Source organism: Bos indicus x Bos taurus, chromosome 5 (assembly GCF_003369695.1).
Source record: "Bos indicus x Bos taurus breed Angus x Brahman F1 hybrid chromosome 5, Bos_hybrid_MaternalHap_v2.0, whole genome shotgun sequence".
Taxonomy (NCBI): Eukaryota; Metazoa; Chordata; class Mammalia; order Artiodactyla; family Bovidae; genus Bos; species Bos indicus x Bos taurus.
In genome coordinates this window covers 18,517,406-18,532,217 of record NC_040080.1, presented here as the reverse complement: position 1 = coordinate 18,532,217, position 14,812 = coordinate 18,517,406, and the positions used below count along the sequence as shown (strand labels likewise).

The 14,812-nt window shown below is 38.3% G+C and overlaps 1 protein-coding gene across 1 annotated transcript; it reads left to right on the top strand.

The window, feature by feature from the left end:
- The first annotated feature begins 5,544 nt into the window (after nt 1-5,544).
- On the top strand, nt 5,545-14,220 carry CLEC4D (C-type lectin domain family 4 member D). Its single transcript, XM_027541229.1, has 6 exons — nt 5,545-5,803; nt 7,309-7,401; nt 11,001-11,105; nt 11,813-11,964; nt 13,000-13,115; nt 13,619-14,220. Exons 1-6 carry the CDS (start codon nt 5,776-5,778, stop codon nt 13,764-13,766), a joined length of 642 nt encoding a protein of 213 aa, XP_027397030.1. The 5' UTR covers nt 5,545-5,775; the 3' UTR covers nt 13,767-14,220.
- The last annotated feature ends 592 nt before the right edge of the window (nt 14,221-14,812 follow it).

The window sequence follows — 14,812 nt, the reverse complement described above, 5'->3', positions numbered from 1 at the left end:
TGCAAAGAGTCGGACATGACTGAGCAACTAAACTGAACTGAACTGATGAGACCAGATACCATGACCTTAGTTTTCTGAATGTTGAGCTTTAAGCCAACTTGTTCACTTTCATCAAGAGGCTTTTTAGTTCTTCTTCACTTTCTGCCATAAGGGTGGTGTCACCTGCATATCTGAGGTTATTTATATTTCTCCTGGCAATCTTGACTCCAGCTTGTGCTTCACCTGGCCCAGTGTTTCTCATGATATACTCTGCATATAAGTTAAATAAGCAGGCTGACAATATACAGCCTTGACGTACTCCTTTCCCTATTTGGAACCAGTCTGTTGTTCCATGTCCAGTTCTAACTGTTGTCCTGACCTGCACACAGGTTTCTCAAGAGGCAAGTCAGGTGGTCTGGTATTCCCATCATTTTCAGAATTTTCCACAGTTTATTGTGATCCACACAGTCAAAGGCTTTGGCATAGTCAATAAAGCAGAAATAGATGTTTTTCTGGAACTCTCTTGCTTTTTCCATGATCCAGCGGATGTTGGCAATTTGATCTCTGGTTCCTCTGCCTTTTCTAAAACCAGCTTGAACATCTGGAATTTCACAGTTCACGTATTGCTGAAGCCTGCCATGGAGAATTTTGAGCATTACTTTACTAGAGTGTGAGATGAGTGCAATTGTGCCGTAGTTTGAGCATTCTTTGGCATTGCCTTTCTTTGGGATTGGAATGAAAACTGCCCTTTTCCAGTCCTGTGGCCACTGCTGAGTTTTCCAAATTTGCTGGCATATTGAGTGGAGCACTTTCACAGCGTCATCTTTCAGGATTTGAAATAGCTCAACTGGAATTCCATCACCTCCACTATCTGTGTTCATAGTGATGCTTCCTAAGGCCCACTTGACTTCACATTCCAGGATGTCTGGCTCTAGGTGAGTGATCACACCATCGTGATTATCTGGGTCGTGAAGATCTTTTTTGTATAGTTCTTCTGTGTATTCTTGCCACCTCTTCTTAATATCTTCTGCTTCTGTTAGGTCCATACTGTTTCTGTCCTTTATCGAGCTCATCTTTGCATCAAATGTTCCCTTGGTAGCTCTAATTTTCTTGAAGAAATCTCTAGTTTTTCCCCTTCTATTGTTTTCCTCTATTTCTTTGCATTGATCGCTGAGGAAGTCTTCTTGCTATTCTTTGGAACTGTGCATTCAAATGGGTATATCTTTCCTTTTCTCCTTTCCTTTTTGATTCTCTTCTTTTCACAGCTATTTGTAAGGTCTCCTCAGACAGCCATTTTGCTTTTTTGCATTTCTTTTTCTTGGGCATGGTCTCGACCCCTGTCTCCTGTACAGTGTCACGAACCTCCATCCATAGTTCATCAGGCACTCTATCAGATCTAGTCCTTTAAATCTATTTCTCACTTCCACTGTATAATCATAAGGAATTTGATTTAGGTCATACCTGAATGGTGTAGTGGTTTTCCCCACTTTTTTCAGTTTAAGTCTGAATTTGGCAATGAGGAGTTCATGATCTGAGCCACAGTCAGCTCCCGGTCTTGTTTTTGCTGACTGTATAGAGCTTCTCCATCTTTGGTTGCAAAGAATATAATCAATCTAATTTCAGTGTTGACCACCTGGTGATGTCTATGTGTAGAGTCTTCTCTTGTGTTGTTGGAAGAGGGTGTTGCTATGACCAGTGTGTTCTCTTGGCAAAACTCTGTTAGCCTTTGCCCTGCTTCATTCTGTACTCCAAGGCCAAATTTGCCTGTTACTCCAGTTACTTCTTGACTTCTGACTTTTGCATTCCAGTACCCTATAATGAAAAGGACATGTTTTTGGGGTGTTAGTTCTCAAAGGTCTTGTAGGTCTTCATAGACCTGTTCAACTTCAGCTTCTTCAGCATTACTGGTAGGGGCATAGACTTGGATCACCGTGATATTGAATGGTTTGCCTTAGAAACGAAAGGAGATCATTCTGTCGTTTTGAGATTGCATCCAAGTACTGCATTTCAGACTCTTTTGTTGACCATGATGGCTACTCCATTTCTTCTAAGGGATTCTTGCCCACAGTAGTAGATATAATGGTCATCTGAGTTAAATTCACCCATTCCAGTCCATCTTAGTTTGCCGATTCTTAGAATGTCGATGTTCACTCTTACCATCTGTTTTGACCACTTCCAATTTATCTTGATTCATGAACCTAACATTCCAGGTTCCTATGCAATATTGCTCTTTACAGTATTGGACCTTTCTTCTATCACCAGTCACATTCACAACTTAGTGTTGTTTTGCTTTGGTTCCGTCCCTTTATTCTTTCTGCAGTTATTTCTCCACTGATCTCCAGTAGCATATTGAGCAACTACCGACCGATGGAGTTCATCTTTCAGTGTCCTATCTTTTTGCCTTTTTATACTGTTCATGGGGTTCTCAGGGTAAGAATACTGAATGGTTTGCCATTCCCTTCCCCCTTGGACCACGTTCTGTCAGACCTCTCCACCATGACCCAGCCGTCTTGGGTGGCCCCACATGGCATGGCTTAGTTTCGTTGAATTAGACAAACTGTGGTCCGTGTGATCAGATTGGCCAGTTGTCTGTGATTGTGGTTTAAGTCTTTCTTTCCTCTGATGCCCTCTCTCAGCGCCTATCGTCTTACTTGGGTTTCTCTTACCTTGGAGGTGGGATATCTCTTCATGGCTGTTCCAGCAAACCGCAGCCACTGCTCCTTACCTTGAATGTGGGGTAGCTCCTCTCAGCTGCTCCTGCACTGTGCAGTTGCCAAAGCAGAGACATGACTTTGCCAACAAATGTCCATATAGTCAAAGCTATCGTTTTTCCAGTAGTCATGTATGGATGTGAGAGTTGGACCATAAAGAAGGCTGAGTGCTGAAGAATTGATGCTTTTGAACCGGGATGTTGGAGAAGATTTTTTTTAATTAGTTAATTTATTTTAATGGGGGACTAATTACTTTACAATATTGTAGTGGGTTTTGCCATACATCGACATGAATCAGCCATGGGCGTACATATGTTCCCCATCCTGAGCCCCCCTCCCACCTCCCTCCCCATCCCATCCCTCAGGGTCATCACTGTGCAATGGCCCTGAGCACCCTGTCTCATGCACTGAACCTGGGTTGGCGATCTGTTTCACATATGATAATATTGTTTCAATGCTATTCTCTCAAATCATCTCACCCTCGCCTTCTCCAACAGAGTCCAAAAGACTATTCTTTACATCTGTGTCTCTTTTGCTGTCTCGCATATAGGATCATTGTTACCATCTTCCTAAATTCCATATATATGCGTATTCTGTATTGGTGGAGAAGGAAATGGCAACCCACTCCAGTACTCTTGCCTGGAAAATCCCATGGATGGAGGAACCTGGTAGGCTACAGTCCATGGGGTCGCACAGAGTCAGACACGACTGAAGTGACTTAATGTGGATGCATGCATTGGAGAAGGAAATGGCAACCCACTCCAATATTCTTGCCTGGAGAATCCCAGGGACAGAGGAGCTTGGTGGGCTGCTGTCTATGGGGTCCGCACAGAGTCAGACATGACTGAAGTGACTTAGCAGCAGCATACTGTATTGGTGTTTTTCTTTCTGACTTACTTCACTCTGTATAATAGGCTCCAGTTTCATCCACCTTATTAGAACTGATTGAAATTCATTCTTTTTAATGGCTGAGTAATACTTCATTGTGTGTATGTACCACAGCTTTCTTATCCATTCGTCTGCTGAAGAACATCTAGGTTGCTTCCATGTCCTGGCTATTATAAACAGTGCTGTGATGAACATTGGGGTACATGTGTCTCTTTCAATTCTGGTTTCCTCAGTGTGTATGCCCAGCAGTGGGATTGCTGGGTCATATGGCAGTTCTATTTCCAGTTTTTTAAGGAATCTCCGCACTGTTCTCCATAGTGGCTGTACTAGTATGCATTCCCACCAACAGGGTAAGAGGGTTCCTTTTTCTCTACACCCTCTCCAGAATTTATTGTGTAGACTTTGGGATAGCAGCCATTCTGACTGGTGTGAGATGGTACCTCATTGTGGTTTTGATTTGCATTTCTTTGATAATGAGTGATGTTGAGCATCTTTTCATGTGTTTGTTAGCCATCTGTATGTCTTCTTTGGAGAAATGTCTGTCTAGTTCTTTGGCCCATTTTTTTATTGGGTCATTTATTTTTCTTGAATTGAGCTGCAGAAGCTGCTGGTATATTTTAGAGATTCTTTGTCAGTTGCTTCATTTGCTATTATTTTCTCCCATTCTTTTTTTTTCCCTCCCATTCTGAAGGCTGTCTTTTCAACTTGCTTATAGTTTCCTTCGTTGTGCAAAAGGTTTTAAGTTTAATTAGGTCCCATTTGTTTATTTTTGCTTTTATTTCCATTACTCTGGGAGGTGGATCATAGAGGATCCTGCTGTGATTTATGTCAGAGGGTGTTCTGCCTATGTTTTCCTCTAGGAGTTTTATAGTTTCTGATCTTATGTTTAGATCTTTAATCCATTTTGAGTTTATTTTTGTGTATGGCGTTAGAAAGTCTTCTAGTTTCATTCTTTTACTAGTGGTTGACCAGCTTTCCCAGCACCACTTGTTAAAGAGATTGTCTTTTTGGAGAAGACTCTTGAGAGTCCCTTGGACTGCAAGGAGATAAAACAATCAATCCTAAAGGAAATCAATCCTGAATATTCATTGGAAAGACTGATGCTGAAGCTGAAGCTCCAGTACTTTGACCACTTGATGCAAAGAGCTGACTCCTTAGAAAAGACCCTGATGCTGGGAAAGATTAAAGGCAGGAAGATAGAGGATGAGATATTTGGATGGCATCACCGACTCACTGGACATGAGTTTTAGCAAACTCCAGAAGATGGTGAAGGACAGGGAAGCCTAGCGTGCTGCAGTCCATGGGGTCGCTAAGAGTTGGACATGACTGAGCAACTGAACAATGTATGGCAAAACCAATACAATATTGTAAGTAATTAGTCTCCAAAAAAAAAAAAATCAATTAATACATAAAAAAAAGTTATTTAGGCTTGGTTTTGGAGTCTTTGCAAGTTAACAAAGTTTAGTACATTTCACCTGTGCTGAAGATTGTGTTCTTTACTACAGAATTTCTCATTTCCTCTTCTTTGCCCTATTAGGGCAAAGAAGCTTAATTTCCCTTGTTGCCATACTTGGGAATTTAATCAACAGCTCCACCACCTTTTTCTCAACTCTACAACAAAAGTATTTTGTCTTTACATACATACGCTGTGCAGATGAAAAACTTTTGCTCATTGTTCACATTACCTTTTACCATCTTGCATGCAACTTAGTTCAGACAAATATCCAAGGCAGAGTTTAGCTCATGCACACAACTACCTTTGAAAATATATATAGGAAAAGAAACCTGAGGAAATGTTTATTCTTTTGATTAGGTGAAGTTGTGATTCTTTTAGGGCATGGCTACATTTTTTGCTTGAACAAGTAAAAATAAATTAAGAAATTCTACATGACACACTGGCGTAGTGACCTTATGAAAATTTCTACTGTTTTTGAGTGTGGCTTTCTCAATTTCCTTTTTCTTTGCTCCCTCCTAGAGTGAATCAAAGGACACTCCCGTGTTTGGAAAGACTTCTTCTTTTGAGCTGTCTTTAATATTGAGAGCTTTCTAATCTTAGCAGAATAGGCAAGATTAATGTTCAATCTCAAGAATTTCTGAATATATTTCTTTATCCACAGAATAAACTGGGGAAAAAATTTAGAGGTTGCTGAGGCTGCTGGTTCTCTCCATCGCTGAACCACAAGAGATTTAACACACAATGGGGCAAGAAGAACCACTAAATAAATGTGAGTATTTGTTTCCTTTCAGTTTTAAAGAAGCATATTTAATTATGACTAAGATTTTAAAATATGAATTGATGATAGTTGTAGTTATTAAGATTGAAGATGGTGATGGGGAGGAAGTTGAAGAAAGTGAAAATGATTTTGGTGAAGAGGGGGGACATAGATTCAAACATTTGGGGTATTAGAAACTTCTTTATAAAATGTATACAGGGACAAGAGAGAACACCAAATATATAAAAAAATAAGATGAAAGAGAGTAATTTGGGAAAATTGTTTAAAGGAAAAAAAGAGACGAGAGAGACAGAAAACACACTGACTGGGACAGCAGTGAACCTGAGGTTCTGACTTTATTTCTTTTTATACTCAAGTTCTACTCAAGTGACACATAAATGGGTTTGTACTGTAAGAACATTAAAAAACACTTTTGAGAAATATATTTAGAATGAATGCAGAAATATATAATTTTGAAATTAATGTTTCATTTCATCTCATCACTCCACCCAAATTTTAATGGGGTCATGATGTACAATGGTACTGACAATCACATTTTTATGTAGCAATATGTTTTGGAGACTTCTTTATGTTAATACATACATGTATACATGATTATTTTAATTGCTTTATAGAATTTCATCATATGAATTCACCATAATTTATTGTGTCTGCTTTTGATGATAAGCATACAGGTATTAGGTTTCAAGGTTTTTTTTTCTATTTCCAAAATTACTGCAGTGAATATCATTTTATAGAAATAAGTTTAACTGCTTCTATAGGTTTGAGTGCTAGAATTTAAATTGTGGCAAATGTAATGCATTTAAAATTTGATAAGTGTTCCTAACTTTATCTGTCTAAAAGGCTTTCCAGCTTATAGTTCAGTAGTGACATTTATTTCCTCACTGAGTGTTTATTTCCTGTAGGCCTTGCCACACTACATATTTTCAATTTACTTTTAAAAATTTGATATATGACAAAACCATGCCATAATATTTTGGTTTACATGTCTCTGATTGAGCATGCTGTTTGTTAATTTGTTTAATGGATTTTTAAAATACTTTAAGCAAATTTTCTGCTCAAATTTTTGCTCAGTTTTCAAATTGGTTTTAGAAATTCTTTATATAGCCTGGATATTACCATTGTGACAAGATTTTTCTTCCATGTGTTCCTTGTGTTTTAACATTATTTGTTTATAAAGGAGCCCTGGTTTTTATGTACTACAATTATCAATTTTTAAAGATTTGGGGGTTTTGAGTCTGGTTAATAAAAAGCATGTTCCTAATCCCCCCCAAAAAACCCAAAGAAATACATTTTATTTGCAAATATATTTAATTTATTTATTTGTTTATCAGTGAACTCTAAAGTTGATTTATTCAGGGGAAATCTTTGAGCTCTCTTCCACGTCTAAAATATTTTGGATGATCTCATTCTAAGTTTTCTCATCGGTGGCATTAGCTCCCTTAGTTCTTGTGGCTGAGAAGAAGATAACCTACTCATCTTTCTTTTTGTTTTAGTAGAAAGAGGCCAGCATTCCCAGCTGATCCCTTGGACCATTGCTATTTTTTTCATGTCACTTCTAAGTGCCTGTTTTATTGCGAATTATGTAGGTAAGTTATTAGCAAAGTGGAATGCTCTTTGAATTATTCACTTGAAAAACATTCAGAAAGTTGCCCTAAACCTTTTGTTATCACGACCTTCTCCAACATACCAATCCAGAAAGGCCTCAGGGCTTGGATTTAATATTCAGAGCTACATACTTGACCTTCTGTTTTTTGATGGTGCAGCCTTGAGCCAGGAAATGAACGATGAAACTTAGACCCATTCCTATACACGGGAAGGTTGGAGACTGTGTAAATCATTCTTCACTTTGGATCAGGATAACAAGGACTGCATCTTTCTAGAAAAGAATAACCCGGAAAAAACCCTCAAATTTCAGATGGACTGTAGTCTGGCTTTGAAAAGAACAGCTGGAAGACTTCTTTCTGATATCAAGATATTGTATGAAGTTATTATAAACAAAGTAATATAGTATAGGTGCAAGGATAAACAAATAGAGAAAGAATGTTGAGAGCTTTGTTACAGATCTGTATTTATGAACTGTATATAAAACAGGCTACCCACTCCACTATTCTTGCCTGGAGAATCCCATGGACAGAGCAGCCTGGCTGGCTACATACAATCTATGGGATCATAAAGAATTGGACAGGACTGAGTGACTAAATAACAACAAACAAAATAAAACTGAAGGGAATTAAAAAAAAAAAACTGAAGGGAATAAATCAACTATCCTCCAATGAAAATTAATTAAAAAGTGAACAGAAGGGGATATTGCAGAGTTATATGGAGAGGACAGTTTTGTTCAATTACTGTTCAATTAGTAGAGAGGATTGATTATCTATATTCAAAAATGAAATTGTTCTCCTGCCTCATATCATGTTAAAAAACCAACCTAAGGTGGAGAATTGATTAAAATATGAAAGCAAATTAATATTTTAGAAAAAAATATGGAGAATATATTCTTGATCTTGAGACAGAGAATGATTTCTTAAATATGACAAAGTGTGCTAGCCATTAAAGAGATTATCACCAAAGTATACTATGTTAAAGTAAGAATTACTGTCCAATAAAAATAACACTGAGTGACAACAGAAAACATAGGAAAAAAGGTTTTAATGCATATAATTAATAAAGGATTATAGAATATTTAAACCATTGTTCCAAATCAATAGGAAAAATACTGACAGCAGAAAAATGGGCTAAGTCCTGAACAGGCAGAATAGAAAAGAAAAAAAAATGAAATGTCTGATAAACATATAAAATATTTCTAACTTCATTAGTTTTCAGAGAAATGCAAATTCAACTCACAATGAGACACCACTAAAAACCTTGGGGATGGTAATAATTAAAGTCTGGCAGTAGCAAGTATTGATGATACTGCAGAGCAACTAGATCTTCAATGAATTTCTGCTGGTGAGAGTGTACAGTAGTACTCAGTTCGGTGGTTCAGTTGTGTCCAGCTCTTTGTGACCCCATGGATTGCAGCACACCAGGCTTCCTTGTCCATCACGAACTCCTAGAGCTTGTTCAAACTCATGTCCATCGAGTTGGTAATGCCATCCAACCATCTCATCCTCTGTCATCCCCTGCTCCTCCTGACTTCAATCTTTGCCAGCATCAGGGTCTTTTCCAAGGAGTCAGTTCTTCCCATCAGGTAGCCAAAGTATTGGGGCTTCAGTTTCAGCATCAGTCCTTCCAATGAATATTCAGGACTGATTCCCTTTAAGATTGACTGTTTGATCTCCTTGCAGTCCAGGGGACTCTCAAGAGTTTTCTCCAACACCCCAGTTCAAAGGCATCAATTCTTCAGTGCTCAGCTTTCTTTATAGTTCAACTCTCACATCCATGCATGAGAACTGGGAAAACCATAGCTTTGATTAGACAAACCTTTGCTGGCAAAGTAATGTCTCTGCTTTTTAATATGCTGTCTGGGTTGGTCATAGCTTTTCTTCCAAGGAGCAAGTGTCTTTTAATTTCAGGGCTGCAGTCACCATCTGTAGTGATTTGGGATCCTCCAAAAATAAAGTCTCTCATTGTTTCCATTGTTTCCCTATCTATTTGCCATGAAGTGATGGGACCAGATGCCATGATCTTTGTTTTTTTGAATGTTAAGGTTTAAGCCAGCTTTTTCATGCTCCTCTTTCAATTTCATCATGAGATTCTTTAGTTCCTCTTCACTTTCTGCCATAAGGGTCATGTCATCTACATATCTGAGGTTATTGATATTTCTCCTGGCCATCTTGATTCCAGCTTGTGATTCATCCAGCCTGGCATTTCTCATGATGTACTCTGCATATAAGTTAAATAAGCAGGGTGACAGTATACAGCCTTGATGTACTCCTTTCGCTATTTGAACCAGTCTGTTGTTCCATGTCTGATTCTAACTGTTGCTTATTTACCTGCATACAGATTATACTTCATACAGCAGTATAATTGCTTTGAAAAAGGTTGCCCCAACCATAGTTGGCAATAGGTATAACCTATTACCAGCAGTTGCATATGTGTGCATGGACCTTACAGAAATGCATGCTTGTGATCTCTAAGGATACATGGTCAAAAATGCTCAGAGGTGCAGAGCCCATACTAGCCAAACACTGGAAACAAGGCAATTATCTACCAGAAGAAGAAAACATAAATACATTTTAGTTCATTAAGATAATGGATCACTTTTCAGCAATGAGAACTGATGAGTTATGATTGCATGAAACAACATAGATAAATTTCAGAGACAACCCTGAGCAGAATACAGAACCCAAAGTATGATTTCACTTGTATAAAGTTCAGAAGCAGGCAAATCTGATCTATATGGTTTTGTGATAGATTATGAAGTGGTAGAATCATGAAGCAAAGCACAAACTGATTGCTTTAAAAGCCATGGCATGATTACCTTTAAGAGAAAGTGAGGGATTCGTGTTTGGGCTGTGAAGGTCACCTGGGGCTTTGGTAATGTTGCATTTTTTGAGCTGGGTTGTTGGAATGTTCACTTTATATTAATTTGATAAACTGTACACTTATATTTTTCACTTCATTAGACTTGGTTATATTTCAAAGTGAAAATACTGAAAAGATAAGTGTGTAAGACTTGTAGGACTTTGCAGAAGAACACCAGTGGTCACCAAAATCTCAACTCTAAGCACGAATATTGATAGAAAAACATGTTTAAAAACACATGGACATTAAAGTTTGCAAAACTACCCCCATAAAGCATAAAATGGACACTAAGGGCTTCCCAGGTGACCCTAGTGGTGAAGAACGCACCTGCCAGTGCAGGAGACATAAGAAATGCGGGTTCAGGAAGATCCTGGGTCAGGAAGATCCCCTGGAGGAGGGCATGGCAATCCACTCCAGTATTCTTGCCTGGAGAATCCCATAGACATAGGAGCCTGGTGGGCTTCGGTCCATAGGGTCCCAAAGAGTCAGACACAACTGAAATGTCTTAACAAACATCCATAATAATGAAAATATTAATTTTCAACAATTCTTTTCAACCAATTCACCTGGAGCTGAAACAAAGGAACTGTGTAGGAAGAACAGAGAAGGTGGGGACCTTAACTATTACGGTAAAAGAAAATTTACTTAGTGCAGTACGCCCCCAAAGTAAGTGGTTATATAGGAAAAGGAAATTAAGATTTTTTTCCCTTCTTCACAGTGACTCACCACAACTTTCTATCCTGTAAGAAAGGAACGGGGTTCTTCAGGCTCCCAAAGCAGCACCCAAAGGTGATATGTGTCAGAGAGAAACCAGAACTGAAAGGTACAGAGAGTCGAAGAAATTTCTTCCTTATTTCCATTAAAATTCATAGCCTGATTTAAAGCATATCATTTCTACATTATTATATAAAGAGAGAGATGAAAAGAGCACAAGATGAGAATCTGGCACAAGAGCGGACATCAGTAAATTGAGGTAGAATTATTTTCATGATTGTGAGCAGTTGAATAACTAATCAGAGAATACGAACAAAACATTTATGAGCTGTTTTTGGCAGCCAAAGCATAACATTTTCTTTTGATTCAGATATATAAGGACTGCTCCCTCCTAGAATATGTAAACTTTGCCAAAGTGTCTTTATCTTTTTTATTCTGTAAAGGCTCATTACATGAGCATTTTAGCAGGTTCTTTGCCTCCTTCAGATAAAATGTCCGCCAAAAGTTTTGTTATAGGAACTCTTTCAATATGGTTGTAAATAACTATAGGGATATTGAAAAATGATCACATCTTCTAAGAGAAAACCTTGTCATTTTCTCATGGTCATTATGTGATTCAGATACTTTTGTTTAGGAGCTATTTAGAAATGTAATTTTCAGGATCTTTTTTTTTTATAGCGGGGACAGAATGATTGTGGTAATCCTGGTATTATTCTCTTAAATGTTAATTGGATATTACGTAGTAAAATAACTATATGATTTGTTATATATGGTATGCTCCCTTGGACCTAATTTTCCTTTTGATTTTCACATGAGGGGGCACCTGGAATTGCTGTCCTGTGGGCTGGAGAGCCTTCCAGTCCAACTGCTATTTTCCTTTTAATGACAACAAGACTTGGGCTCAGAGTGAAAGCCACTGCTCTGGGATGGGAGGTCACCTGGCCACCATCAGCACAGGGGCTGAGCAGGTATGCTGAGAGGCTTATGTCAGTTTCTCTGCTGGTTTGAATCTCTTCGCAGAGAGAGGAATTTCTCAGCTCTGCTCCACCTCTGTGCCTTTGCTTCCTCTCCCCCATCTGCCTGGAAAGACTTTCTTCCTCTTGCATTTTTCTTCACATGGCCAACATCTTCTGGTCTTCCCAGATCTGACTCATGTTATATTTTCTCAAGAAAACTACCCTGACCACCTTCCCAACTCCATCCTTTTTGTTCTAATCTGGAGATACTTTCACAGAATTTTGTGCATTTTATGACCAGGGCACTTGGTTCAGTGTTCACTACCCCAGCTCTTCCATTTGCAGAGGGCTACAGCCATGCTTTATCCATGTTTGTATCTCCAATGGTCTGTGCAGTGCTAAGCCCACTTAAGTGTTTGATGATTAAGTAAATAAATGAATGGTTAATTAGGACTGAAATATCTTCTCAGGATAAAGAATAGGACAGATAATTCAGATGTATGTTTGTTATTCTAAAAAAAGAAATCTCAAGGTAAAGTCATTTCTGAGCTGAAATTTATTTCCTCATGCAGTATATTTCCATATATTATATACTCAGACTCAGATTCTACTCCATTCTTGGTTAACATGGTTTCCTGGAGGACTTTGTTTCCATGGCTTTGCAGCTGTAGGTTCAGCAACTCTTTGAAGTAAGTGTAATTTAATGAAATATGCAATCAATTAATGAAGGTAATTTAAAAAATAAAATTTCCTAAAAATCCAATCCCAGTAAGAACTATGCTAAGTAATTTGCAAGCTGATCTCATTTAATCTTCACAGTGACCCTCTGAAGTAGTGGAGTTGTCCCTTTTGGAGTTGAGAAAACTGAGGTTTGGTGACATTAAAGCACTTATTAACATCACATCATAAATGTCAGAGGCAGGATCTGAAAACATATAACCAATGCTTTTGTGTTTAACTAGTAGTTTATTTGACCTCTTTTCCTAAAATAATGGTTATCAACTGATAAATGCAAATATACTCATAAAAATTCACATTTTTACACAGAACTTTATCACTCAATTTTTGGATAGACGATTTTCATATTTCCTGGGACTTAGGAGTGAGAACCTTGACGGCCAGTGGCATTGGGTGGACAAGAAACCATTTAACCCACAGATAGTGTGAGTATACCAAGTAGGGTAAAATAGCTTTATAGGCAAAGGTAGGAAGAAGACAGCAAGCCACATTCATTTCGGGATGGGTTATATCAGTGTAGGGCTTCCCTGGTGACCCATTGGTAAAGAATCCACCTATCAGTTCAGGAGATGGCAGGTTCAGTCCCTAGGTTGGGAAGATCCCCTGGAAAAGGAAATGGCAACCCACTCCAGTATTCTTGCCTGGGAAGTCCCATGGACAGAGAAGACTTGCGGGCTACAGTCCATTGGGTAGCAAAAGAGTCAGACATGACTTAGCAACTAAACAACAACAATACCAGTATAAGAATGCCTACTCAGAACAGAGCACTGTCTTTTCAGGAACCTCTATGCTAGTCTATTGCTCTGATTCTGTTGGACAGTGCAACTGTAAATGTTTCACTAGGGGCATTTTTTCTGCCTTGTCCTCTGACCTCTACTATACACACACAACATGTACACACACGTGTATATATATTTTTTCATTTCAGATTCTGGCACAAGCGTGAACCCAACAATGATCAGAAAGAAAAATGTGTTGTTCTTGTTAACGACAAAGACAAATGGGCCTGGAGTGATTTTCCTTGTGACTCTAAGACAAGTTGGATTTGCAAGATAACTGGAACTGCATTCAACTAAAAACCTACGAAGGGGGCCTTGTGATGAGGACACAAAATAAGAAACAATGCGACTAAAGCAGAACATACATGTATTGTGGGAACAGAGAAAACATTTTCCATCATAGAACATTTTCAGTCATGATGGCCTTATTTATTTATTTTTTTTGTTTCATTCATTCAATATAATGTATTTTTTTGTGTAGTGTTTTGGTGGAAAGAATCATATTTTTCTGTGAGAATCAATTTTCATTAACTTTGCTTTCTTGATAGTATTTCAGGCAGGGTATTTACTTTTCAACTGGTGTGTATTGATTACATATTTAATAGCTTGAGTGGTGAAATCTCTTTAGTCACCATTTCCTCTGCTCTGATGATTCTTAGCACTAAAATTTCAAAGGTGGGATATTTCAATTGGTAGTGGTGTATCATTTTTTTAACCCAAATATCACAAACTCTAAAGTTTTTAAGCAGAATTTTTATTGTCTGATGCTTTGTTTTCAGGTTTTTTAATAGTATCAGTCATTAGACTGAAATTCCATGAGCAAAATATTTTCTGAAGAACAGTATAGAATAGTTATAATTATGGTATTGCCCAGGAAAAAAGGGCTTCCCTGGTAGCTCAGTTGGTAAAGAATCTGCTTGCAGTGCAGGAGATCCTGGTTGGATTGCTGGGTCAGGAAGATCCACTGGAGAAGGGACAGGGTACCCACTCCTGTATTCTTGGGCTTCCCTGGTGGCTCAGATGGTAAAGAATCCGCCAGCAATGCTGTAGACCTGGGTTCTATCCCTGGGTTGGGAAGATGTCTTGGAGAAGGGAACGGCTAACCACTCTTGCCTGGATTCTTGCCTGGAGAATCCTAAGGACAGAGGAGCCTGGGGTTATAAAGAGTCACACATGACTGAGTGAATTTCATTTTCCAGTAAGAAAAAAATATCCATTTACCTTTAAAAAAATTTACTCCACTTTAAAAATCTTACCACAGTGAGGAGTCTCAAGCTGACAGTTTCTTTTTGAGTGGAAAAGTCCCTTGCAGGCCATCTTAAGCACACTCCTTTAATTCTATA

What these genes read in the sequence shown, in the direction of transcription:
- CLEC4D (XM_027541229.1), top strand. Translation starts at nt 5,776, where the DNA reads ATGGGGCAAGAAGAACCACTAAATAAAT. An exon ending in TTTTATTGCGAATTATGTAG is followed by an intron (nt 7,402 to 11,000) that starts GTAAGTTATTAG and finishes CCTTCTTCACAG; the next exon opens with TGACTCACCACAACTTTCTA. An exon ending in TCAGCACAGGGGCTGAGCAG is followed by an intron (nt 11,965 to 12,999) that starts GTATGCTGAGAG and finishes ATTTTTACACAG; the next exon opens with AACTTTATCACTCAATTTTT.